This window comes from Dioscorea cayenensis, chromosome 6, assembly GCF_009730915.1.
Source record: "Dioscorea cayenensis subsp. rotundata cultivar TDr96_F1 chromosome 6, TDr96_F1_v2_PseudoChromosome.rev07_lg8_w22 25.fasta, whole genome shotgun sequence".
Taxonomy (NCBI): Eukaryota; Viridiplantae; Streptophyta; class Magnoliopsida; order Dioscoreales; family Dioscoreaceae; genus Dioscorea; species Dioscorea cayenensis.
Genome location: NC_052476.1, coordinates 17,391,156 through 17,419,015, shown reverse-complemented (window position 1 = coordinate 17,419,015; position 27,860 = coordinate 17,391,156). Strand labels below are relative to the sequence as shown.

The 27,860-nt window shown below is 35.8% G+C and overlaps 2 protein-coding genes across 3 annotated transcripts; both read left to right on the top strand.

Moving 5' to 3' along the window:
- Positions 1-1,682: 1,682 nt before the first annotated feature.
- LOC120262965 lies at positions 1,683-20,331 on the top strand. The gene is made up of 14 exons (XM_039270884.1): positions 1,683-1,717; positions 4,124-4,423; positions 15,440-15,490; positions 16,700-16,830; positions 16,933-17,049; positions 17,282-17,404; positions 17,954-18,009; positions 18,291-18,460; positions 18,578-18,631; positions 19,117-19,226; positions 19,342-19,455; positions 19,606-19,731; positions 19,853-19,911; positions 20,025-20,331. The coding sequence occupies exons 2-13, from the start codon at positions 4,247-4,249 to the stop codon at positions 19,878-19,880; spliced, it is 1,257 nt and encodes a 418-aa protein (XP_039126818.1). The 5' UTR covers positions 1,683-1,717; positions 4,124-4,246; the 3' UTR covers positions 19,881-19,911; positions 20,025-20,331.
- Positions 20,332-21,098: 767 nt separating this feature from the next.
- LOC120262855 (trafficking protein particle complex subunit 3-like) lies at positions 21,099-24,513 on the top strand. 2 transcript variants are annotated; one of them, XM_039270759.1, is made up of 5 exons: positions 21,099-21,222; positions 21,320-21,417; positions 21,601-21,700; positions 23,155-23,337; positions 24,163-24,513. In XM_039270759.1, the coding sequence occupies exons 1-5, from the start codon at positions 21,166-21,168 to the stop codon at positions 24,283-24,285; spliced, it is 561 nt and encodes a 186-aa protein (XP_039126693.1). In that variant the 5' UTR covers positions 21,099-21,165; the 3' UTR covers positions 24,286-24,513. The 2 variants fall into 2 exon arrangements, with proteins under 2 accessions (XP_039126693.1, XP_039126694.1); XM_039270760.1 differs by lacking the exon at positions 24,163-24,513 and adding an exon at positions 23,513-23,878.
- Positions 24,514-27,860: the final 3,347 nt, after the last annotated feature.

Sequence of the window (27,860 nt, the reverse complement as noted above, 5' to 3'; positions counted from 1 at the left end):
GATATATATGAATGTGTTAAGGTCCAAATAAATTTGGAAGAGCTTACTTGCAAAACAACTACAGAACACAACTAGATGCAAACATATGAACATATGTAACAATGCAAATTAATGGCAAAAATTTTATGCAAATAAAATATAGAGCAGAAGTAGATCAAAATGCTTGACCACCATACCAAAGTTAACTCTTAAACATTCATGACATTAGCGTAACAACAACTATAGTGCAACTTGAACCAATAAATGGATTATAAAGGCATATAGCTCAAACTCACAACTTCCTCAGTTAAAATTGCTAGAACATGAAGGCATTGCAGAAACAAAATTGATAACAAGCATCACCCTGTAGCACATAAAGAATACTTAAGTCTGGACCTCCCATAGGGAAACTCAGAGGTAATACCAGAAAACAATGGCCATATTCAGATTAGGTTATTCATGAACACAAGATTGATTAGACGCAAGAAATATAAACAATGTATCATTTTCATATGATAATAAACAAGCATATAAGAAATAATCAAGAACATCAAACAAAATATATGAAAAATAAGGATAAATACCACAGTTCCTCATATATTTTTAAGGATAAAATCTGAAAAATAGGAAATGACAACTAGTTCAGGTGAAATACTCTAAACCACCCAATTCCACTAACAAAAAGAAGATATTCTCAATTTAATGCAACAAAGGACGAATTGAATAATAGTGAATAAAAAAAAATATAAGAGGAAAAACATACTAGCACTTGAGAAGGAGTGGGAGAGAGAGGAAGAAAAGCAGCCCAAAGACTACTGGATCAACAGCGGAAGAGAAGCTCTGCACACCTTCGCCGGGAGAGCATCGATCGAAGTGGTACCTTTGGAGGAGGATGGCGAGCGTTGGCTCTCTCCGGCACTGGTTTCTGTCACAGACCTAAGAAAAGGAGAAAAATGGATGGAAAAACAATTAAAGTGAGGGGTAAAATGGTTATTTCAAGTTCTGAATTGGCCATTCAATTCCTCAAAAAAATTGGATGAATCCCAATCAGGGTTCTCTTCTCATCTTATTCCTCAAACAATTCTCCCTTATTCCTATGCATGCCAACCAACACAAAGGATTAGGCCCATTCCCAATCCAATCCCAATCCAATCCCACTCCAATTTTTGCAAACAAACATCCCCTTAGATCAAAAATACTGTATATCTCACTTTTCACTGTACTATTATTCTTAAGCACAGTGTGTATTTTATTTTTTACTGTACTATTATTTTTAAGTACAATAATACTATTTAAGTACAATGATTTTAATTCAATAATTGATACAAACGTCTGTAAATTTTGAATCAATTCATGATGATACTCATATACGTGTGTTTTTTTTTAAAAATATAGTAACTGTATCAAATATTAAAAAACAAAGTAAAGCATAAAAACAAAAAAACATGAACATATTCTAACCTTTTCAAATGATAACACGCCACGTGTCCATGCTGTCAAATTTCAAAGGAGCCGCGGAGCACCATAACTCAAAGGCTTTCAATTCTCCCTCCCTTCAAGCCTACGCTATGGCGGCATGCCTGCCACACCACAAACACCAAACAGCTCTCCATACCACTCTCTGATCTCCACGTGTCCCACACTAAGCGAGCATCTCGCTCTCCTTTCTCTCCAAATATAAAGATTCAAGCTTTTTCGTTCCAATGCCCATCTCTCGCCTCTCTCTCTCCTCCTCCAGGTTCGTTGATCCCCTTTCTCCAATCCCTAATCCATTTCTAGCATTCTTAGTGCTTTCTTATTTCATATGTTTCTTTGTTTTTAGCCTGAAATTGCTTGTTTTATCTCTTGAATTTGATTCTTAATTGAAAGAATTATCTGCTTGATTTGTTTCAAATCTGTATCTTGTGGTCACTTTTTGTTTTTAATGAAAATATTGGAATTCTCTCCAAATTCTTTATATGGTGTGCATGCATTGGAAATTCCAATGTCTCTACTATATTATTATTGCGAAATTTGTAAAAAAATTATTATTTTTTTCCTAATACATACCATACCTGGTCCTTGTTGTCGAGAGAATTGTAATTCATAGTGTATTTAGGTAGATTAATTGAATTTTATAGTGGTATTGGTACAATGGCATGTTACTCGTATTGTTGCCTTTTTTATGACTGTTTACGCATGCGCAAATATGGATGTTTATTTGATTATCTTGAGAAGATGAAACTTGGTGTGAAACCATGAAAAACTGTTTGAAAATCCAGACACTCAAAACGTAATGTGTTGGGATGAAACTTTTGTTTCCACAAAACAGAGTTGTTGTCACAAGTTTCCTCTGAGTGATGCACGCTTGCTATAGTCCATGTCTAGTGCTGAGTTTTATGAGTTTTTTAGGCTTTAAAAATTCAACAAGCTACTGGTTTGCATCAATCTTGTCAACCATGAAACTATGTTAACGAATTTGGACTGAAAGCTATACTAGCACGGTGGATCTTTATATCTCTGTTGTGCATACATGTTAGGCATTTCATTGTTATTAATTTTATTGAGGGTGCAGAAGCCTTGTGAGTTTTTCTCATAATTTTAAGAATTATTTTTAGATTAAGTATTATATTCTTCCACAAATTTTTTTCAAAAGTTTGTTGTTTATTGTGAGAAACTGCAGTCTGGCATTGTAATGTCGGAAAACAGCATTACTGTAAAATTAGTGTACCTCTAGTGGGTAGTTTGGCATTGTCAGTGAACTAGTTATATTTTGTTTTAGCTTGTCTGTCGAGTGGCTTATCTTGCATATTTATTCAGAGTAAAACTAGACTATGTAAATTTCGTGGGTGATTTTATAAAAATTAATGTTGTTATTTTATTAGGGAGAGATGACTAGGATTAGGAATCAGTGTACGTATCAATGAACCAATTGTGCTTTGTGCTTCCTTTCATTCCTGTTTAGAGTAAAACTAGACTTTGTATTTTTAATTTATGTTTTACTGAAATTAATGTTATTATTCTCATTAGGAAGAAACTCCTAAAATTAAGAGTTAATATAGGTGTCAACAAACCAATTATGTTTTGTTTTATCCTGTCTGCCAGGTGGCTTTTCTTTCATATTTGTTTAGAGTAAAACTAGACATTTTAACTTTAGAGGGCAATTTTATGGAAATTAATGTTGTTGTTCTCATTAGGAAGAGATGTCTAAGATTAGGAAATACTTTAGGTATCAGTGAACTACTTGTGTTTTGTTTTAGCAATTTGCTAGGTGGTTTATCTTCCATACTTGTTTAGTGAAAACTAGACTTTGTATATTTAGCAGCAATTCTACGATGTTAATGTTATTGTTATCAGTAGGAAGAGATGCCTAAGATTACTTGTGAGTGTTTTGTTTTTGTCTGCCAGGTGGCCTTTTTTCCATTCTTGTTTAGAGTAAAACTAGACTTTGTATTTTTAGCTGGCGGTTTTATAAAATTAATGTTATTGTTTTCATTAGGAAGAGCTGCCTAAGATTAGGAATTGGTGCTTTGTTTTAGCCTGTCTGCTAGGTGGCTTTTTTTGCCTTATTTGTTTAGAGTACAACTAGACTTTATATTTTTAGTGAGCGGTTTCTCAAATTAATTTTATTGTTCTCATTAGGAAAAAATGCCTAAATTAGGTTTTCGTTGATATCCTGCTTGATAGTATCCATGATTCAGAGGTTCAAGGCGAGTTGACTTATTTTCACTCTCATGAAGCCAAAACCATGAATTTGATAACATAGATTGCGGAAGTTATATTTAAGGTTGGCAGGTGAATCTCTAAATTTGAACCAGCATTGAAGATTGGCCTTGCATGCAATATATTAGTGTAAAATTAAAAGATTTTGTTTAGTTGTTCGAATTATCTATGAGAGATTCTGTTCATTTATTACATCCTTAGGCTTCACATGCAAAATATGAATATCATTTATTGAGCCTATATCGGTTTCTCCTGATTTGGTACAGTGAGATATTTGTTTCATGCATCATGTAGCCCAATTTTTTTTAAAAATTTCTTTGCCTTGTGAAATATGTCTGTGTTTTCTTTGAAGACATGTGTAATCGTATGTGCAAGCATCTTTTACTAGTATTTCTAGAATTTCTGCTATTTCAGTTGCTATTCTCTTATGTTTTGTCAACAGGCATATTAAGCTCAGGGAGTATGCTTTAGCTGCTACTTCTAATGTTCATTTTAGTTGATTCTGTACAAAAAACACGGTATCCATCTATTGCTTGATCATCAGAAACATCCTGCTGATCTCAAAATGTCTGTGAGCTTTAAATATTGGGATGATTGTGTGGATCCGGAGGACATGCAAGCATTATGGATGGATGCAGATGTGAGAAAAGAATGGTTAGATGCTGGAGAAAAAATGGGTCAGAGAATTCACCTCTCAAGGGACCCTGATGGAGAAACTTACCTTACACAAACAGAAATGAGGGTATGTGACCTATCCCATGCAAAGAATTCCATGAATTTTTTATAGGTACCTGCTATTTGCCTGACCTACAAGCTCTCTTGATGCATATTGTGTCATAGGTGCATATATATATAATTATATTTTACTTTTTGCTTGATGCGATTACAGTTCTGTCAAAAAGCCTAAAGCCAGGCATTAAAATTATCCTGGAATGAGCTTGCAGTTCCCAAGCATAAAGTTAGGCTCATTTCTGCTTATCTTGAAAACAATGAAAAGCCAATTATGCTTGAATGTATCCAGCGTAGCAAAAATGAATTTTTGGCAAGCCTCATAATTCCCGTGTTGTTTGGAAGATCAGAAATCTTTTTTGTCTAATGATGTAGGTGAGCAAAATAGTGGAGAAAAGTAAGTTGTATATCTCTCAATGTATCAATTACACCTTTATATATATATATACATGTATACAACAGTCCTAATAGGATTGTCTAGTAATATCGAAATAGCTATAAGTTAGCCAATGAATCAATCATCAATCAATCAATCCTAATCTAGGTAAATACTAGAATAGAAAGACAGCTATGATTGACAACTAACACTCCTTCTCAAGCTGGAGCATAGATGTCTATCATGCACAACTTGTTACTCAATATGAGGAAGTCTTCCTTCTTAAGTGCTTTAGTAAATATATCAACAATTTGATCTCTTGAAGGTGTAAAAGGAGTGCAAATCTTCTTGTCAGTAACTACATGTCTCACAAAATGACAATCAATTTCGATGTGCTTAGTCCATTCATAAAAAACAGGATTAATTGCAATATGAATTGCAGCTTGATTATCACAATACATACGAATAGGATCTCAATAAATGATATTGAAATCTTTAAGGAGAGCTTTCAACCAAATCAACTCACATGTGGTGTGAGCCATGGCACGGTATTCTGCTTCAGCACTAGATCTTGATACAACTGTCTGCTTTTTACTTTTCCAAGTTACTAGATTCCCACCTACAAAGGTACAATAACCTGATGTAGATTTTCTGTCACTCTTATCACCAATATAGTTAGTATCAGAATAGCCAACTAATTTCACATGCTTGTTCTTTCTAAACCATAATCCTTTTTGTGGAGATTTGTTTATATATCTCAGAATGTTGCAAGCAACTTCCCAATGACCTTTCTTAGGTTTATCCATAAATTGACTAATCAAGCCCACGACATGCATAATGTCCGGTTTAGTAACTGTATAGTAGATAAGCTTCCCAACTAATCTTCTGTATTGCCCATAGTCTGCAAATCCTTCCACAAGTCTAGATTAGGTTCCATTGGAGTATCCAATGGTTTTGCATCTAGTAGACCTGCTTCTTTTAATAGATCAGTTGCATATTTTCGTTGAGACAGTACTACACCTTTACCACGGGCAACTTCAATACCAAGAAAGTATCTTAACTGACCAAGATCTTTGGTGACAAATTGTTGCTACAGGTGCTTCTTGACTGCTTCAATGCCATTTACATCACTACCTGACAAGAGTATATCATCAACATAAACAATAAGTGCTACAATCCCTGATGAACTGTGTTTCACAAATACTGAATGATCAGCTTGACTTTGCTTGAATCCTGCTGCAAAAACAACTTGACTGAATTTATCAAACCAAGCTCTAGGGCTTTGCTTTAATCCATAAATAGCTTTGTTGAGCTTACATACTAAGTGAGTCTCCCCCTGAGCAACAAAGGCAGGTGGTTGCTCCATATAAACTTCCTCATTTAAGTCTCCATAAAGAAACACATTCTCGACATCTAGTTGATACAATGGCCAATCATGATTGATTGCAATAGAGATGAGCACACGAATAGAATTTAATCGAGCAACAGGAGAGAAAGTGTCAAAAAAGTCGATGCCTGGTGTCTGTGTGTATCCTTTGGCAACCAGTCGAGCTTTATATCGGTTAATAGAGTCATTAGGGTTGTATTTGACAATAAAGACCCAACGACAAGCAGCAGGTGAAACTCTTTCAAGTAAAGGTACTAAGTCTCATGTGTGTCTGCTGAGAAGAGTGGACATTTCCTCATTCATGGCCTCTTCCTAATGAGGATCCTGAATTGCCTCTAGATCATTCTTAGGAATAGATATAGATGACAAGGATAAGGCTAAACGACTAAAAGCAAGACCAAGGTTGTTGGCATAAACCATCAACACAAACCAATGGCTCAATACCAACTCCTCCAAACTATCAACTTCTTAATCCATGGATTATAAACCAATGGCCTCTTAATCCATGGATGACAAACCAATGGACCATAAACTAATGGCACAAACCATGCTTCTTCTCCCCTATATATATGAGAGGTTCTCATCCCATTTTAATACAACCAAAAGTGATAGTGAGAGTAAGAAAAATAAGAGAGAAGAGAAAGAAGAAGAGTGAGGAAGTATGAAAAAATTATTTTGAGAGTTAGTCTATTCTCCTACTACAAGAGAGAGTATTGGTTTTCTCCTTGTTATTAGAGAGTTTATAACTCCTGGAATTTTACCCTAATTATTTAGGGGTTTTCCACATAACACCTTTTGTGTTCTTTAATTTTCAGCATTATTTTCATTTATTTTGCTACTGTATTCCTCTATTCGGTCCTATATTTTACAACAAAGGTGAGTAAAGGAAACAATAGGAGCAATAGAATGCTGGGTACAAGAACGTTTACCTTTTCGGAGAGCTATTGGCAAATCATCAGGATCATTAGTAGAATGCAATGAAGGAGATGGCTGTAAGACAGGAGGAGCTTGAAAATTATTTCGTCTTGTGTAAACCTGTAAAGGTTTTGAAGGAGGGATGTTTACGGGGGATGGTGTTACTGTGGTAGGAAGAGGAACTGATTCTTTGACTTTAGAGTTTTTAAAAAATGAGTCGGACTCAAAAAACATGACATCAGTTGAAAATATATTTTGGATCAAAACACTTATAACCTTTTTGAGTTCGAGAATACCCTAAGAAAACACAACGAACAGTTCTAGGAGACAACATATCCGTACTAGTTTCAAATAAATGAACGAAGTAGACACACCCAAAAATTCAAGGAGTTAAAGAAAATAATGGAGAATTTGAAAAAAGATATTTGAAAGGAATGTCACCTTCAAGAGTAGAAGATGGCATTCGATTAATGAGAAATCCAGCAGTGAGAACAACATCACTCCAAAGATATTTGGGTACAGTCATTTGAATCATAATAGTTGCACGGGAAACATCGAGAAGATGTTTGTTTTTATGTTCTACCGCGCCATTTTGTTGTGGAGTATGAGCACATGATGTTTGGTGAATAATGCCATTAGCAGAACAAAAAACGAGAGAAGTCTGTTGTCATATATTTCAAAGCATTATCAGTTCGTAAAACACAAATACTAGTAGAAAATTGAGCCTTTATTTCATTATAAAATGTTTGAAATACATCAAAAACAAAAGACCTGTCTTTTAACAAATAAATCCAAGTCATATGAGAATAATCATCCACAAAAGTAATGAATACTTATGACTAGACAAGGTAGGATAACGACAATGACCCCATACATCGGAGTGAACTAGATCAAAAAAATGTAAACTACGACTCTCTTTAGAAGGAAAAGACGCTTTGTGATGTTTTCCTAACTGACATGCATCACAATTATTTAGAGAAACAGAGTCAACAAAAGGTACTAATTTTTTAAGTTTAGAAAAACTAGGATGATCTAAACGACAATGCCAATCACATGGAGACACTCCACCAGCAACAACATCAATAGAAGAATTAAGATAGTAAACACCTCCTAATTCAGAACCGTGTCTAATCATTATATTTGTCTGTAGATCCTGAAAAATACAATGAGTAGGAAAGAAGGTTACAGAACAATTTAAAGCTTTTGTGATTTGATTCACTGAAAGAAGATTGAATGATAATTTGGGAACAGTAAGACTTGGTAGTGTAAGAGAAAGGGTATGAACAGTACCAAAACCAGAGACAATAGAAACAGACCCATCATCAACAGTAATAGGTGATAGCGATTGACAAGGAGTAAAATTATGAAATTGTCACAGGTCACCAGTCATATGATTTGATGCACCTAAATCTATTAACCAAGAATTACTCGAGAGAGTTGCAAGTGCAACGGTACCTGTCTGTGGAGTATGAGAGGCAACATAATTAGGTTGTGAGTGAATTAACCGTTCACACTCCACTTTAGAAATCTGAATAACATTCTTAGGTCCATCTGAAGAAGCTGATTTATTAGAAGTGAAATTAACCGCAGCTGCCTTAGAAGTGTTGTGCCTTTTGGTACGTTTGGGGGCCCAATTAGGTTTACCATGTTTGTCCCAGCATGCTTCTTCAGTATTATTTTTTTATGCCACAAAAATCACATTGTCTATCACATCCTTTACCCTTGCCATTATTGTACCCACGTCCTTGTGCAACCATAGTAGAATGTTCAAGAGTAACAACTGGAGAGGACAGAGTTAAAAAGGCTGCAAGCAAGAGAAAGCTGATCGAAGAATAGGCATAGTGCTATCTCCAAGTAATTGACTTCTAAGAGTAATATACTGATCATTCAGATTCATAAGAAATCCACAAACAAAGAGATTTTCCCATTGACGTTTTTGAGTTTCTAAATTTGTAGAGAGGGGCTGCAATTCACAAAATTCATTGATAATTCCTTTATAGGCAGCAAAAAATTCAGGAAGGGATTTTTCACCTTGTTTATTATCAACAAGTTGTTGAAACAAGTAGAAAATATGAGAATTATTACCATCATTAGAGAAAATCTCTTTGATAGAGTCCCACATCTCCTTAGCAGTTTACATCAATCCAACGGAGGCAGCAATTTCAGGTTCCAAGGAATTCAGCAGCCATGTTTTCACTGCACAATCAGATTGACGCTAGGCTGCATATTTGGAATCCTTAGTGTCTGCCATTGTTTGAACTAGATGATGATCACGGCCTTGAGAACCAAGAAAGGTACGAAACGCTTGAGACCAAAGGGCATAATTTCTGCCATTAAACTTTATGGTAGTTCCAACAGAAGCACACAAATCAGAGTCGGCCATGCTATTTGTCATCTTGAATTACAAATGCAAGTACCAATTACGCAACCTCAAATAGAGGTACTGTTAGATATATATGTATGTATGTATACTTATACATGTATAGATGTATACTTGGGTATAGTTGTTCCTATATATGTAGACCTAAGGTCTTCTTCATTTCCATCTAGTTAATGAGAATTGTTCCACTCTATCTTCATCTCTCTCTCTTGTCTCTCTATCATGGTATCAGACTAGGTACTGTCCTCCGGCCACTTTCTCCGGCCACCTTCTCCGATCATCTTCTCCGGTCACCTTCTCCGGTCACATCTTTATTCAACCACTCTCTTGGGTCAACCTACTCTACTTCATCAACCATTTCTTCTTTCCTCTCAACTGATCTCTTCCTCAGCCTTTTCTTTATTCTCATTCATCTCTTCACTCATTAACCCATTCTACTTCACTCTCTACTTCACCAGCCATTCCATCATCCACTCACCCATTCTAAATTCACTCATCCTCTCCTTTCAACTACTATCTCTCACTCAACTTCACATTCATTTACAGATCTGGATATCTCTCACCTGACACCACCATCGCAGCTCCGGTCACCACTATCTCTCACCCACCACCGCCATCACAGATCCGGTCACCCGTCATCGCACATCCGGTCACCCATCACCCTCGTTTACTCGCGACCTGCAGCTCCCATCATCGCCGCCCACCACCATTGTCGACACGCACTATTGCCCGTCACCGGCCAGGCGTGATTCATCACCGGTGACCTGCTACCCTCCGGCGACCACCATAGCACATCATTGTCAATGTTCTGATTGTGATTAATTCACTATGCTCATGTGAATAAGTCACTATGGATTGTCACTCATTGTCTGGCAAAGCACACACATGGATGTGACTCCACTGTGCACTTGTGATTCTTTGTTTTGACAAGCAAATATCGTCTGATTAAAAATATATATATATATATATACATATATATAATAATATATATATATATTATGAATTTTTATGGATTCAGTGGGGTGTTACCAGAGATGCGTCACCAAAATCTTCAGCATTCTGATGTGATGCTTGATGGCACTAATTACATCCCTTGGAAACTCACTATTAAGCGGATCCTTGATGGTATCCGTGTTCTTGGTCATGTTGACGGCACATGTACTGCCCCTACTCTTCCTGAATCTATTGCTTCCTCCTCAGAGGCCTCTATCATTCTCACGACATCCGGCGAGTTAGAAGTGAGGGTACGCCAATGACTCTATGGCAAAGATGTTCATCTGTCAAACGGTCACTCTTGAGATCCGTACTCAGATTGCTGATCTTCCCACTGCTCGTGAGATGTGGATATATCTTGAGCACCGCTATTGTGGTTCCAGTCAGGCGCAACTCTACACCCTGTATCAGGCTCTTACTAGTCTTCAGCAAGGGGAGGATACAGTTAATCAGTTTTACGGTCGGTATTGTGCTATATGGCGTCAGATTGATGCTATTACTCCTTCATACTGTGCTGTTCATGCTGCTCAGATCCTTACTTGTTCTGATTCCTGCTCTAGTCGTCGTTGCCATGATGAGACACGGCGCATGTATGAGTTCATTATGCGTCTTCGCCCCGAGTTTGAGTCGACTAGAGCTCAGCTTCTTCATGCTCCGTCTGCATATTCATTGGATGAGGCCTTTGCTTTTGTTCGTGCGGAGGAAACCCGCCTCAGGGCTTCTTTCACAGGGGGAGGTAGTGCTCTTGCTGTTTCTCGTCTTCCCCCTGCACATCTGGCATCATCCTCTACTCGACCCCCGGTTTCTTCCACTGGTTCACCTCGGCCTTCTCCACGGCCGAAACGGACTGTGACTTGCCACTACTGTGGCATACTTGGTCATCTTGAGCGTGATTATCGAAAGAAGCAGCGTGGACTTCCGCGCACTGCGTCTTCACCGGCTCCCCCTCTTCTCCCGCTGCCCCATTCTCCTCAGAGTCATTCTGTACCGGCTTCTTCTGCTCCGTTGTCTGTTGCCGATCAGCAGCTATTGGCGATGTTCCGACAGTTTCAGCAGTCCCACCTGACTGACTCCACTGGACATGCACGTTCGGCTCAGGTTCCTCCATCCGCTCCAGGTAGTTCCTGTCCTCTTTGGCTTCTTGATTCTGGTGCTTCTCTTCACATGACCCCTGATGCCACTCATCTTCATCACACTAGTCCACCATTACTTATTACACGTGTTCGCACTGCTGATGGCACTCTTCTTCCTGTCTCCTCCACCGGTCATCTCTCATCTAGTGCTTTTTCCGTTCCCTCTGTCTCCTATGTCCCTCGTTTATCCACGAACCTCATGTCTGTTAGCCAACTTACTGATTATGACTGTCATATTATTTTTGACCGTACTTCGTGTCGTGTGCAGGATCATAATGGGAAGGTGATTGGAGCTGGCCGCCGCCATAGTGGAGTTTATGTGTTGGATACCCTTCACCTACCTTCTTCCGTTGGACCTACTCATCAGTGTCATGCCACTGTTTTGTCTCATCATATGTGGCATCATCGTCTTGGTCATTTGTGTCCTTCTCGCATGTCATCCCTTGTTCGTCTTGGTGTCCTAGGAGCTGTCTCTCCTTCCTCTGATGTACTCTGTGTTGGTTGTAAGCTTGGTAAGCAACTACAACGCTCTTATCCTTTAAGTGTATCTCAAACTACTGCCCCTTTTGAACTTATTCACTCTGATGTTTGGGGACCCGCTCCTTTTGTTTCTAAAGGCGGTAATCGTTATTATGTTATTTTTATTGATGATTACACTCGCTTCACCTGGATTTATTTTATGCATCATCGTAGTCAGCTATTATCAATCTATCGGTCTTTTACTGCTATGGTTCACACTCAATTTACCACCTCAATCAAGACTTTTAGATCTGACTCTGGTGGCGAGTACACTTCTCACGCTTTTCGTTCCTTTTTGTCTTCTGAGGGCACCTTGCCTCAGTTATCTTGTCCTGGGGCTCATCCTCAGAACGGGGTCGCTGAACGTAAGCATCGTCATATCTTAGAGACGGCACGTGCTCTTCTCCTTGGTGCTTTTCTTCCTCCTCATTTCTGGGCTGATGCTGTTAGCACTGCTGTTTACTTGATTAACCTTCAACCATCATCTCAACTTCAAGATCGTAGTCCAGGCGAGTGTCTTCATGGGACACCTCCCCGCTATGATCATCTTTGTGTTTTTGGTTGTCGCTGCTTTGTTTTGCTCTCACCTCGAGAGCGGACTAAACTCACTGCCCAGTCTGTTTCTTGCGTTTTTCTTGGGTATAGTCTTGAGCATAAAGGTTATCGTTGTTATGATCCTGTTACTCGTCGTATACGTATCTCTCGTGATGTCAATTTTGACGAGTCCACACCCTTCTATGTTTCTCCGTCTTCTACTGTGTCTCCCTCTCCCTCAGTTCCTTTATCATTCCTTTTCCCTACTCCTTTTGAGGATGCTCCCCTTGTGTCTTTACCTCCTCCCGAGTTTCTTACTCACTCCACTCTTGACCCCCCTCCTCCTTTATCTGTTGAGTCTCCTACAGTGTCTTCCCCTTCTTCCTCGCTTCCTCCTGCTCACTCGCCTGTTCGTTTCTTTTACCATCGTCGGGATCCCGCATCCTCTCCACTTAGGCAAGGCCTCTCTGACGCCTCTCCTGTTACCGATCCAGCTCCTGAGGTATCCTCCCATACTTACACTTTACGTGATCGCTCTACTTTACATCCTCCTAATCGTTATGCCTTTACTAGCACCAGTGTCTCAGATGTCTTTGAGCCAGGTACCTACAAGGAAGCGGTTCGGTCACCTGAGTGGCGGACTGCCATGGCCGAGGAACTTGATGCTTTGTCTCGGATTCACACGTGGGATCTTGTCCCTCTACCTGCTCATGCTACTCCCATCACTTGTCGTTGGATCTACCGGGTCAAGACCCGCTCTGATGGATCTCTTGAGCGCTATAAAGCGCGTCTTGTTGCTCGTGGTTTTCAGCAGGAGCATGGCCGTGACTATGAGGAGACTTTTGCTCCAGTGGCCCACATGCACACTGTGCGTACATTAGTTGCTGTTGCGGCTGTTCGTGGGTGGGTTCTTCATCAGCTTGATGTACGCCTTTCTTCATGGGGAGTTAAAGGAGGAGGTTTACATGACTCCTCTTCCTGGCCTTCAGGTGTCTCCAGGGTTTGTTTGCCGTCTTCGACGTGCTCTCTATGGTCTCAAACAGGCTCCACGTGCCTGGTTTGAGAGATTCAGCACCGTTGTTGAGGCTGCTGGTTTTACTCCGAGCATACATGATCCAGCAGTCTTCGTACATACTTCACCTCGAGGTCGTACCATTCTCCTTTTGTATGTAGATGACATGATCCTTACTGGGGATGATTCTGCTCATATTACCTTTGTGAAGCAGAAATTGTGTGAGACATTCTTGATGACCGATCTAGGTCCGCTTCGTTACTTCTTGGGCATTGAGATCACTTCCCATCCTAATGGGTATCGTTTATCTCAGCAGCGTTACACTCTAGATCTCCTTGCTCGATCTGGTTTGACAGATACTCGTACTGCTGCTACACCGATGGAGTTACATTTGCAGCTTCGTGCGTCTGATGGGATCCCCTTATCTGATCCTTCTCGCTATCGCCATCTTGTTGGCAGTTTGGTATACTTAGCCGTCACACGTCCTGACATTTCTCATGCTGTTCACATTCTCAGTCAGTTTGTCGCGGCCCCCACTTCTGTTCACTATGGTCATCTTATCCGGGTGTTGCGCTATCTTCGTGGCATCGTCTCGCGTGGTCTATTCTATTCACGTCGATCCCACTCTTCGCCATTCTGTGCTTATTCTGATGCTACTTGGGCTAGTTCTCCTGATGATCGTGTTTCACATCGAGCTCATCAGATATTTCTTGGGTCTTCCCTTGTTGTTTGGAAGACCAAGAAACAGAATATTGTTGCCAAGTCCAGTGCTGAGGCTGAGGTTCGTGCATTAGCGTCTACTGTCCAGGAGGTCCTTTGGCTTCGTTCGATTCTGCAGGATTTTGGTATACTGATCACTTCTCCTATTCCTGTTCACTGTGACAGTACTGGGGCACTTCAGATTGCTACAGATCCGGTCAAGCATGAGCTGACCAAACACATAGGTGTGGATGCCCACTTCACTCGATGTCATGTACGTGCTCAGGCTGTGTCACTTCACTATCTTCCTACAGAGGTCCAAGTGGCTGATTTCTTTACCAAAGCACAGACGCGCGATCAACATCTATTCATGTTATCCAAACTCAAGACGCATGATCCGCCTTGAGTTTGAGGGGGGGTGTTAGATATATATGTATGTATACTTATACATGTATAGATGTATACTTGGGTATAGTTGTTCCTATATATGTAGACCTAAGGTCTTCTTCATTTCCATCTAGTTAATGAGAATTGTTCCACTCTATCTTCATCTCTCTCTCTTGTCTCTCTATCAGGTACAACCTCAAACACAGAGGTACAAGAAATCAATACACAAGAGGGGATTGATTAAACCTCACAAGAAAAAAAAATCTAAGATCAGAATAAACATTCTCTTATACCATGTAGATGAGAAAAATAGTGGAGAAAAGTAAGTTGTATATCTCTCAATATATCAATTACACCTTTATATATATATATATATATATATACATGTATACAACAATCCTAATAGGAATGTCTAGTAATATGGAAATAGCTATAAGTTAGCCAATGAATCAATTATCAATCAATCAATCCTAATCTAGGTAAATACTAGAATAGATAGACAGCTATGATTGACAACTAACAAATGAAAACATGATGATTGCAACAAAACTGTTAATCAAATTGGTTAGAGCCATCAGCTTATTGTTAGGTCATAACCTTCTTTTTCGAATTTTTTCATAAACAACTCTGCTGCATCTGTAGTTATTTCTAATCTTTACATTTCTTCAGATGCTGCTATTACTTATTTGTGCAGGCTGTAGCTGAAATTATAGTTGATCGGCACTTCAAATCACAGCTTGACGTGGTAACATGTTTTCCTGTTTATTATGTCTCTCTATTTCTGTTATGATGAGATGTAGACTTTTAGTTCTGTTATAATTTTTTGAGACAAAACTTATCTGTGCCTTATGCTTTCATCCATGGAGCTCAAGTAATTCTCTCTTGCATAACTAGTGCATCTATGCTTGAATGCCCCTGAAACTGTTTTGTGGTTTCTTAACAAAATTCTTGTTTACTCTGATATATCATGAACAGATATGCTATATTATTATGGTTGTCGATTATCCTTGGTAGCTTCTATAGTGTTCTTATTTTTGAGATAATTATCAGCATCAAATGTGTTGATCATTTAGGTGCAACTAGAATCAAAACATGGTTTTATGTTGATTCATATACACTAGGAAGCTAATCGTTGGATGACACCTGAGTAACACATTTTTAAATATAAAGAGGTGATGGCCTTCTGCATATATTTGTACACCTGCAAAATTTGTATGGTTGTCTATTTACCTCTGTTAATAGTCATGAAAAGTTTAGGAGATAATGATATATTACTGTAATGCTATGTTGAGAAAGCCTAATATGATTACTTCTCAGATTTTATACATGTCTCGATGCTTTGCTCACATAAAATTAATAGAAGCTTAGACAATAAAGTATGAGAAAAAGAAGCTATTTAGCACATTGAAATCATGCAAATAGATATTTGTGGGCAACTCGTAGGTGGTGCTTGGTTTGGTGGATCAGGAAGAGTTAAGAATTTTGAAGTATGAATTTGGTTTGAAGGGAAATTTCCTAGCCAGATTACTAATTTAAATTTCATTTTTTTTCTAATTATAATGGAAATTTACTGACTGTTACTATTTTTAATATTAGTTAATGACAATGTTTACTCAATTAATTTTTTTGTAGAAAAACTATTTTTATTCCCACTTGAAGAGATAGATTGGAATAATTTGGGATAAATTATTCTATCCTGACTTATTATCCAACTAAACATCACTCTAACTTGAAAATAAATAGGGAGATATTATGGTGCAGATTGTCAAACTTATGATGGTGGTTTTCTGATGATTATTAGTTCTTTTGACACATTTAATTTAACTCCATCAATGGGCACTGATTCTTGACCTAGCTTGAGCTCATGATACCACATAATCAAGATTAAAATCCTCATCTTGTTCAAGGAGCTTGCTAAAATTGTGCTTATCCTTGAAAGTACATTCTTTTACAGGATATGCTACGTGCATTGGCTGAAATAGGGAGTGACAGACGACTTCTTGCAGAAGGGTATGATCGCAAAACAAAGGAAACTAGGTTGGGGATTATGCAGGTTGTTCCACAAACTGCCGAATGGCTGTTCAGGTACTACAGCCAAGCATTTCTATGTATATTGAGTTTTTAGAAGAATTCCTGAAAAGTACATTACTGCCGAGCTTCTTTTATTGTTTCTTTTTGTTTGTGCAGGGAAATGGGGTACCGAAATTACAAAATAGATGGAAATCAATCACTTCTGTTCCGGCCTTTCATAAATATCTATTTTGCCGGGGCCTATATAATATGGTTATCTAGCCATGATGGGAAGTATGTCTGAGAATTTAAACCTTTTTGGTTGTATCTCATAATTTAATTAAATTTGTGTTGGTCTAAAGATATGAATTATACAGCAGTTGTTTCTATTGTTTCTTGTTATTTCAACTTAAAGGTTAAGCTTATAGGAAGAGAGACCCTGACTTGCATCTTCTTACAAATATTTTACTAGGCTTGTTATTTCTAGTCCTAGATATATAATTAACACTTTGGTTATTTCTTACAGAGAAAGAAGTGAAGAATATGTGGTGAGGGCTTACAAGGGCGGAATAAAAAAAGCAACTCACAAGTCAACTGCACAATATTTCAAGCAATATCTCTCTGTTAAACAGAGCCTACCACCCAAGAGGTTAAGTAAAGTTTTGTTAGAAGCATATGACCTTCGGAACTAATATAAGAAAGAAAGAAAAAGTTTATGAACCTTCGGAACTATATAAGAAAAAGCACGATTTATAATGATGTTTTTTTTTTGGGAATTCATGTTGTTTGAGTTCAGATTTTTGATGCCTTTCGAACAAATTTATGAATTAACCATAAGTTCTACTATCTAAATGACTTTTGAGAGGTTTATGTCAATTGAAATGTATCATAAGGCATAACTCATGATTAAAACTTGAAAATTTCACCAATATGCATTTACATTCCTCTAGATTAAGTGGCTTATTATTGAACAGAGATTTTGATTGACTAAAGTGAATGCAATTCATAAGCCTGACACCAAGGCTAAATAGATAGATCATTCGTATAACCTAAAATATTCAAAACTTCTATAGTAGTTTGTAATCACCTGCTTATCAGCGTCATCATTATTGTTTTATTTATTGCAGAATTGGTTCTGTATTACTGCTTGTCGCCATAAGTACTTGCAGTCATTTGATGATTTTTATTTTATTTGCAGTGGACAACAAATGCCTGCTAATCGGTCATTTGCTACCAACAGCTCACTGAAGGCAGGTTGTTATCTGAAATGAATACAACAAGCTATACTTTAACCAATTTATGATTGTCAAATTAGTCCTGCTAAATATAATACAATAGCATCTGATTGATGATACTGAAAGTATAGTTTATTTTGGCTTTGTTTTATGACTCTTATTTAAAAATTTAGAATTTCCATTAGAATTGGATTTTAAAAATTTAGAATTTCCATTAGAATTGGACAAAAGAATTTTCTGCTCTGAATGAATGATGTGACTTCAGTTTTTCTCAACAAGATATCTTTTTGTGGACATTAGGTGATTCATGGAAATACTGGGACTCAATAGTATCTCCCGAAGACATGGAAGAGTTATGGAGGCATCCTGATGTCCTCAAAGAATGGACAGCATCTGGTGAAAGACGCGGAAAAGTACGCTTTTCACAAGATCCAGAGAAGCGACCATACCTTTCTCGAGTTGAGGTGAAGGTAATGTTGCATATAAAGCTACAGCTTACAGAGCAAAGAATGGGTTTCCATATATTAATATGCGCCTTTTTTGTCAAAATTTTTTGACGCAAACTTATTATTATTTTCTTTCTACAGGCAGTTGCGGAAATCATTATTTCCCGGTGCTTCAATTCAAGAGGAATAACACCTGTATGCTGGACTTTTGACTTGCCATAACTTATAGTTGGAATTCTTTACATGTTTTAGTGTTTGCTATCTGCTGCATTTGTTGATCATAAAAAATTTCTCAATTAATTTAATTTTTTTATCTTATTTATTCTTCCTGAGCTTATCATGTCAGCATGCTTTCAATCATCCTTGAAATCATCTCAGTTAAATTCTGTAAGCACAATTCAATTATTTTCTCTGATGACAACCATTCTATCTGTAGTTTCTTTTTCTTTTTGTCAAATTAACACATTGTCATGCACCTCTAATTTTTTCATAACTGCACCAAGTGTATGATGACAGCGAATTTTGATACTTCAATGATGAATGAAAAACTCACCTTGTGTAGTTGTTTGTCATGAAACTTATATAAAGAGTAAAGAAATGTGTCGCTTTCTTATATGTCCAATTTCATGTAGCCATTTAAAATACTTATTCGTCATTTATGATGTATCTTCTCTGCACAGACAGCTTTAGCTGCTGTCGCCGAACTATGTAGCATGAGATTTGTTCATGGAGTGCGTGCACATACCGGATTAATGGGGATTGACTATCCTACGGCTTCTTGGCTATACAAGTATTGTTGCCATATATCACTCCTATTTAATTTCTCACCATCTTAAACGCGGATATTTATATCATAAAGTTTGTTTTTGTTCATGGATCTTTTAATTTGTTTTCCCGTATTATAGGGACATTGGCTACAACACATACAAAGTAAGCTCTGTGAATGATCTCTACAATCCTTTCGCGTCTATCTACTTCGGTGCAGCATACTTGGTCTGGTTATCAGAATACGAAGGCCGGTGAGTGAAAAGTTCGTCAATTAAACCATTTTTACTTCTGTTGTCACCATCTGATCAATGAAATGACAAAGATATAATGTGCCGCACCGTCCTTTCGTATTTCTCATTGCATTATAAACAACTATGTTCTATTTCATGCTTGTACATTAGACGAAGAAGTCACCAATTCATTGTTCAAGCATATGTTGGAGGTCCGGAGAATGTAAACCTTCAAGAGACAGGCCCGATATGGCAAAAGTATCAAGAGATCCTGAGTTCCTATGAAGCCGATAAAAAGTATGCTTTTTAATATATTTTTTTACTTTTCTTCTCGAATAGATGATTATAAACATCATTTTGTCATTCAGTAAAAAAATCAGGAGTTCATAATAAACTCTTAACTTTAATTAAACTTCAGGGGACAAGGAAGCTGCATTATTTTGTGAACTTCTCACCACTCTTTCGGGTAAAGATAATGTAATGCTACTGCAGTGTGATTCATTGAAAGTCTGAAAATAATTGCGTATGTTTTCCAACATATCGTACATCTGATAAAACTCAAACTAATTACTGTCGAACATATCGAACAGGTGATTTCTCGGAAAAATTTGAGGTCTCTCAACAGTCACTGGAGGATTGTGTGAGTGCCGAAGATTTGTTGTAAAATTTATTTTCTTGTTGTTAAATGTTGTCATATTGGAAAGAACATGAAATTTTAATGGGAGGAGTTTTGGTATTGAAATTAGCAGATAGTTTTAGAATTTAGAGTTCATTATTGTTGTGTGAATTAAAAGTTATATGTTTGATTGATGTCTATGTATTCATTGGGGAATGAAGAACATCTGATAAATATTTGTTTGTTTTTGTGTTTACGCCCTTGCAAAGTTTGTAATTATGTTTCTGTCCCTGTAAAGGCAAAATTTATTTCTTCTTTCTTACTAAATACTATTGCATGGATATTTGTAATTATATTGATACACTATAAAAACCTAAAATTACATACGCACACGCACATATATAAATATATATAGAAAGAGGGAGGGAGAGAGGGCTAGTCTTCTGGAGACGTTAGTAGACTGAAAATCTACCGACATCCTCCCGTGACTGTTAGATCAACATTTAATGATACCTTCACTCTAAAGATTTTTTTCAAATTTTTATTAGTTTATTTATTTATTTTTTCAAATCTGTGAACATTCATAAATTTTCACATAAGAAGTTTCATAATATATATATATATATATCTTTTCATGAACATCTAGGTGTTTCCTGGATTAAATTATTAAATTATTTTTTTAAAATTTTTTTTCTCTCACTTAAATATCTTAAAAATTTTAGATGTACAAATATAATAATATACAATTAATTGTACTTGAGAACATATAAAGAAATCCTAATGTTTTTTCAAGGGCATAAGGACCGAAAGCCCTTAAAAAAAATTAATTAACTTTTTACATAAGTATAACGTATATAGGTAAAAACTGTTGTTTTGTGGGGGCATATGAGAGTTTCTCATATTATCAAAACAAAAAGACATTATAATTATATTAAAAAACAAGGGTCCATTTGAAAACAAATTCCAAAACGGGTTATCTTTGCGGGTCGGGTTTGTACTTTTTATCGGGTACGGATTCCAAACACCCGATCCGTTAAGCAACACCAACTCCGACCCGCTAATCCTACAAGAGTACTTGGGAAGGGATCTGGAGAAAGAGAAGCACGTCTCCGGCGATGGCTCCTCTGCCGCCGAGATCCGGCGACGCCGTCTTCGCCAACATCGAGCGCGTGGTAAGAGAGACGATCTAAACTCTAGACCCATTCATTCTGGCCTTCTGCACCTTTTATGATCGAATTTATTCGTTGTTTGCTCTGATCTTGGGTTCAGAATGCGGAGCTGTTTTCGCTAACGTATGGAGCGATAGTTCGCCAGTTGCTGACGGATCTCGAGGAGGTCGATGAGGTCAATAAGCAGCTCGATCAGATGTAAGAAATCTATCTTCATTTTCGTTTTTCATTCGATTCTGTCTTTTATTTTTCGTAAATTCGCATTTCTTTTTGGACTTTGTTTGATTATTGATGCGCTTGGTGAGCACATTGTCAAAAAGTTATGTTCTTTGTGATTAATCTGTTGAATTTTTATCGTTCTATTTCTATGTTATCTTGCAGGGGTTACAATATTGGTGTTAGGTTGATCGATGAGTTTCTAGCTAAATCAAATGTATCAAGGTGTGCTGATTTCAAGGAAACTGCTGATGTTATTGCAAAGGTGATATCTTTATTTTCCCAAATTGGATATGGTCATATTAATATATGGTGTGATTTTTAATTTTATGGGTACTAGGTTTTAGCAATGGTGTACTGATCGCCTGAGATGACTTTTAAGGGATCTTGTGTTTGTTTCTTAATTTGTTGTAGACCAGTAGAGAAATAGCATGGCATTATTCACTTGTCTCATATGAAGTGGTTGGGTATGCACTATATTGTTGGATCTAGTGTGATTTTGTGACTATTACTAAATTCTGGACCTCTGGTGTTCACTTGCACGCAACTATTTGCTTGAAGTTGTGACCTCTAGTGAAACACACACACACACACATGCATGTGATGATCTCTTTTGGCATTTCATGTTTTTTATTCATTAATGTATAGTATGGAAATTTTATGTGCGGAAAATCTAAGTGTCCCTCAGTTTTTCTAGTGACAACACCTATTAATATATATGCTAGTGTGACTAAAATCATTCTTATTACTTTTCTTGTCTACACCTCCTGTTTTTCCTTCTTGTGAAATTAAAAATTTTTGACCTGTCTATATAGATGAACAAGGAAAAAGTGGCAATATTTGCTAGTTCAGACTTCACAATCCCATATTCTACACCTTTGCAATACAAAAGATGGATGTTAAAAAGGTTGACCAAAATTGTGAAGGGATGACCACACTAGGGTGCATCTGTTTTGGGATTCAATAAGAAACCACTTAACCACATGGAATTTAGGCATGGTAGATCAGTGCTGGACCATAAATTTTTCCTAGGTGGTATGAGGAAAATTGTGACAGCAATCTTGAAGGTTTCGCTGAACAAATTCTTGAGAATCTCATAACTAATTCAAATTCTTGAAGTTGATTTCACCCATAACTTGCACAAAATTTTTAACTTCCATCCATGTTACATTTGCCAAGAAAGCCATAGGACTAGTATCCTCAAAGCACTTGGACATTCTCAACCATGGAGGCAGTTTTTCTTTTTTGTTTGTTGGCTGCTATGATCTTACTTTGATACATAAGTTTCTAGTTTGCAAGTTAATTTACATAAGAAATAACGCAGTAATGAGAGTATGAGACTATGCATACTGCTTCCTTCACTAGTCTTTATCATTCAATCCAATCCATATTATACACTTCAAGCTTATGAATATGCTGGAGCAACTTTTGTAGTACTGCCAGAATAAATCACTGGTTGGGTTGGAGATGGGGGCAAGGTTGGCCTCTTATTCATTTTTTATACAAGGACCTCATGTAGAGATATGAATCAAATTGCGACTCTGTTCCTTTGCATATGGATTATTTATATGTGAGCTCATCCAGTAATTTACTTTATGGTTCTTTCAAAAAATGGTTGTTTCTTATTCATATTACCCCTTGCAGTTTATAGTTGTCACAGTGCCATTTTGTTCTCTGATTATTTAATGTGGGTGTGATCGTTTGGAAAATGTTGGACAGGTTGGTTTCAAAATGTTTTTAGGGGTAACTGCATCTGTGACCAATTGGGATGCAGATGGCATGAGTTGCAGCCTTATTTTGGAGGACAACCCCCTGGTAGATTTTGTTGAACTTCCCGACACATGCCAAGGCCTTTATTACTGCAATATCCTAAGTGGTGTTGTAAGAGGAGCACTTGAGATGGTCAGTTTCTAAACTCTGTATTTTTTGTTTTATTGTTTAGTTGTATGTTGCATTAACATTTTTTGAGTTCATGAGAGCAAGTCAAGTTGTCCATGTTCCCTTTTTATAAAGTAATTCTGTGTTTCCAGTTGTCTTAAACCCCTCTAAAAACCAAAGCAACTTGGGTCCTTTGCAGTTATGCACATCCTACTAATATCAGTTTCTGCTATGAGATCTCATCACTAAGTTTGGAAGGTGCAAGTTTAAGTCTGAAGAGGAGGATGCGCTGTTCAAAGAGTCTCCTTACCTCATATGAATTATGATCTGGGCTTTGTGTGCTTGATTTACAAGATCTCTTCTCGTTTTTGAACTCTCTGCAAGATTTGTAAATGGACGTTGGGTGATTGAGGAAAAGCTTTTTGCTATACCATTTTATCCATTCTTATCCATATTGGTTCATTTTGCACTGTACCATTGGGCTGTGCCTTCAATTTCATGAGTGTCAGTTGAAGTACTCTATAGAACATAAGATCTTGATATTGAGTTTTGTTCAATTATTAGAAGACAAGCATGTTTTTCCACTGCACATCATGTCACTATGATAGCTAATGTGAAATAACCTTGTGTTCATCTGAAATCTTTATAACACAACTCCACCAACATAAAACTTTGTCAAATTGCTCTACAGATGCAGCCCTTAAAACTCTGCCTTAAATTTGTTTGTTTTTTCCCATCTCAGTCAGTGGGTTAATAGCATAGCTGTGGTTGAAAAACTCTCAGTGAACTATTCTACTTAGGTAGGTGAAATGCTGCTTCTGCACTGAACTCAGCATATCATTGTTTCAGGTGTCCATGAAGACCGAAGTCACCTGGATTCGAGACATGCTACATGGCGATGATGCTTACGAGCTACGAGTGAAGCTTCTGAAACAGGTACCCGAAGAATACCCGTATAAAGATGATGATTAATTTTAAATACCCTCAGTTTTATCTGAAAAAAAAAAAAGAAGAAAGAAAGAAACATCATGTTTTTACCTTTTCTGTATTCTACCTTGGTATCAGATGATCATCAAACATTGGTAGCTAGACCCTTCAGTTTGCTCCCTATATATTCATTTTGCTGTTTCCTGTCTTCATTTCAATATTTGGAATTTTTATTTCTTACAAGATTGAGCAGTTGATTCTTGATTCCATCTATGTTGCATTTGTGTTGAATTAAGGCTGGGATGTTTGTCAGATGATTTTGTACTGTTTTTTTGAGATGGTTTTGTAATTTCTGTTTGATATCATGCCAAAAAAATTATTAAAAAGAAATCAGGAAGTATTATACTTTTACTTTCTATTAGAAAAACTGTTTATTTTTCAGGGCTTTTTTTAATATGAATGATGAAATGTAAGATTTCAGCATTCCATTTTTTTTATAATAAAACAATCGTTCGATGATGATCTAACAGTTATTGTGGGACATCTCTAGATAACCGGTCCTCTATATATATATATATACACTATCAATAAGTGCATATTTTCCCTTGTAAAAATTGCAAACTTGCAATTAGTTGTTTATTTTTCTAAAACCTATTTTTATGAAGAAGATTTCTTTATCTGCGATAATCATATAAATAATGATATTCATATATGTCTCTGTAAAAAAATTGTAATTACCTGTATACCCCTCTAAAAATGAAATATTTGCAAATATCTTTTGGTTATATGGTTTTTGTTTTTTTGTTTTTTTTTTTTTAAAAAATCATGGTGAATATGTCAAATTTATTTTTACCTTAAAAAAAATTGTTTGATCCAAGATTGGAAGTCATGTGCTTTTGCAAATGCTTCAGTGTTCATAACTCATAATAAATAAATAAATAATGCTGAACATCTTTGATGCTTTCACTTTGTTACTATTAATATTATTGTTATCATGGTTATCATTATTATTATATTAGTGAATTCAGTGCTCTCGTTCCAATGCTTTATTATACAAAGTTAGTGAACTTATTCTAAGATAGAAAGGGAGAGAAGTTTGCATATATACTCTTATAAAAATTGCATAATTATGTTTCTATTTTATAAAAATCATATTTATGAATATTATTGGATCAAAAAATTCATACAATTAATTTAAATAAATAACTATATATATATATATATATATATATATATGAGGTTGCATCATCTACGAACATTCGTAGATGTGAAATCTACGAACGTTCGTATCAACCGTTCGATTTTAATCGAACGATTCAGCACTATTATGTCAACAGTATCTCTGCATACTATTTATAAGTACAGTAAAAAGTGAGATGCACAGTGTTTTAATCTAAACCATCCAGATCACCGATCTGACGAAAGAATCGAAACAATCTCAACCGTCCAATCCCGTTTCTACCAGATCTACAGAAACCCAAAAACCAAAAACTAAACCCAAACTAGACTAATCAACTCACCCCTAAACCATAATTTTGTCCCATTGTAGCGCAATTAAAATTACTGTGCTTACCTGCGGACGTTCGTGATGTTTACCATATATATATATATATATATATATATATTAACAAATGCGATATGTGCAGTAGCCAAGTGCACGTGCATAGCTCAAAATTGAATATCCGATATTGTACTTTTATATATAAAAAAATAATATTTTAGCCTCACTTGTCAAAATGCTCAAATGAGTGATGGTAAAATGATATATTTTTTTATAAATATTTTTTTTGGGAATAATATATACTCAAACTCAAATATGTACCTTTTAATCTATTTATCATTTATGTGTGCAAAATTTCCAAATTAAAAAATTATTTAAATGATACCCTTCTTAAAAAAAAGAATAAATTTGTGTTGGAGTTGGTGACATTTGACGGAGATATATAAATATAATAATAAAAAGAAAGCACGTCTTATAATAATTTATTAATAACCAGATATTAAACTAATTCTCCAATGCATCAAGCTGTATTTATTATTAATTAATAAATATTATATTACTAATATTAAAAATAATAAGAGAAAAACCTAACTCCATCTTGTGTTGACTTTCATTTTGACCGTTGATGCATGTGGAATGGGTGTGGTCTTCAATGCCATATGTTTACCTCCACTTATCATCATCATCTTCTCTCCTTTGTTTTTCCACATGTATTATTATATACATATATTTTTTTATTTTAATAAATATAAATTAGTCACGGATGGTACCTCAAAATCAAATTTTATAATTTTTATGGGTCACCGATATAAAGTATTCATATTTCACTCCTGAGATAAGTTTGAAACTTTAATTAATACAAAGTGAAGAGATACGTGTATTGAGGGTAGTAACTTCATATTTGTATATGTTCTTAAAGTCACTTATTCATATTTATAAAAAAAAATTAAAGTAAATTTATTAAACACAAAAAAAATCATATTTAAAACTATATATATATATATATATATATTTCAAATGCAATAAACACAATAGTCAGGACGTGCACACGGTCCAAAATTGATCATTTGACTACTCCCATATGAGAGACCTTTCATAGTATATGTGCATAAGAGAACTTCCACACACCACCTATGCACAATATACCTTTATCTATTATACATTGGGTGAGATTTAAACACCCAATCCTCTTCACTAGAGCAAGTGCGTAGCCCAATGTTTGTAAGACAGTATTACATATAAGATATTAGGTCGGATTCTAATATAAAAGTTGGGAAAAATTGACTGTCTATTTGAATTACTTATGGAATTAATTAATTAAATTAGGAGGCATAATTAGAGTATAAATGTCTTAAAAATAACTTATTTGGATCAAAATGCTTTATTCCACTGTAAAAGTTAAAAAAATTCTTCTTTAATTCAAATATAAACAATTTTAAGTATGAAGATGTTGTAGTTATGCTCAAATATTTTTTTTTTTTATATTTCAAGAAATTCTTAATGTATTACAATATTTGCTAGATTATAAATATATTTCCACTTTATAATTTAACTATTAAATAAAGTAGTGCTTGAGAATTATTAATTTTGTACTAGTTTTTGAAACCCTAAAAATAAGTTGGAGATGCCTACCAGTCTCCCACTAAACCCTAGCTAGGGTTTATTTTTCACAACTTTTGACATGTTTTTGTATTATTTATTACACTTTGTTTTAGACCACTACAGTGAGATTGATATGGAATTTTTCAAATTATTATTAATTTATGGGATGATAATAAGTGTTAGTAAGTTTGGAATCCAATAAAAGATGTAATTATTTGAATGTCCCTTAAAAAAATCTTTATTAAGTTTTTACTTATTTTTAAGTTATTTTATAATTTTATTTATTTTCAAAAGTTAGATATATATATATATATATCCAATTTTATGTTGTTATAGGCTATCTGTATAAAAATATATGTATACTTCTATATAAATAATTAAAAAAATTTGAAAAATGAAAAATATGGTAATCAATGTGTATTTTTATAAAACTTGTAAGTTAATTTTCTATCAAATGGTTAAATATGAGTAAGTAAAAATATTTTATATAAAAATATATGAAAAAAATTATTTTTAA

What these genes read in the sequence shown, in the direction of transcription:
- LOC120262965 (XM_039270884.1), top strand. Translation starts at nt 4,247, where the DNA reads ATGTCTGTGAGCTTTAAATATTGGGATGATTGTGTGGATCCGGAGGAC. An exon ending in ACGGCTTCTTGGCTATACAA is followed by an intron (nt 19,227 to 19,341) that starts GTATTGTTGCCA and finishes CCCGTATTATAG; the next exon opens with GGACATTGGCTACAACACAT. An exon ending in TTATCAGAATACGAAGGCCG is followed by an intron (nt 19,456 to 19,605) that starts GTGAGTGAAAAG and finishes CTTGTACATTAG; the next exon opens with ACGAAGAAGTCACCAATTCA.
- LOC120262855 (XM_039270759.1), top strand. Translation starts at nt 21,166, where the DNA reads ATGGCTCCTCTGCCGCCGAGATCCGGCGACGCCGTCTTCGCCAACATC. An exon ending in AATAAGCAGCTCGATCAGAT is followed by an intron (nt 21,418 to 21,600) that starts GTAAGAAATCTA and finishes GTTATCTTGCAG; the next exon opens with GGGTTACAATATTGGTGTTA. An exon ending in TAAGAGGAGCACTTGAGATG is followed by an intron (nt 23,338 to 24,162) that starts GTCAGTTTCTAA and finishes TCATTGTTTCAG; the next exon opens with GTGTCCATGAAGACCGAAGT.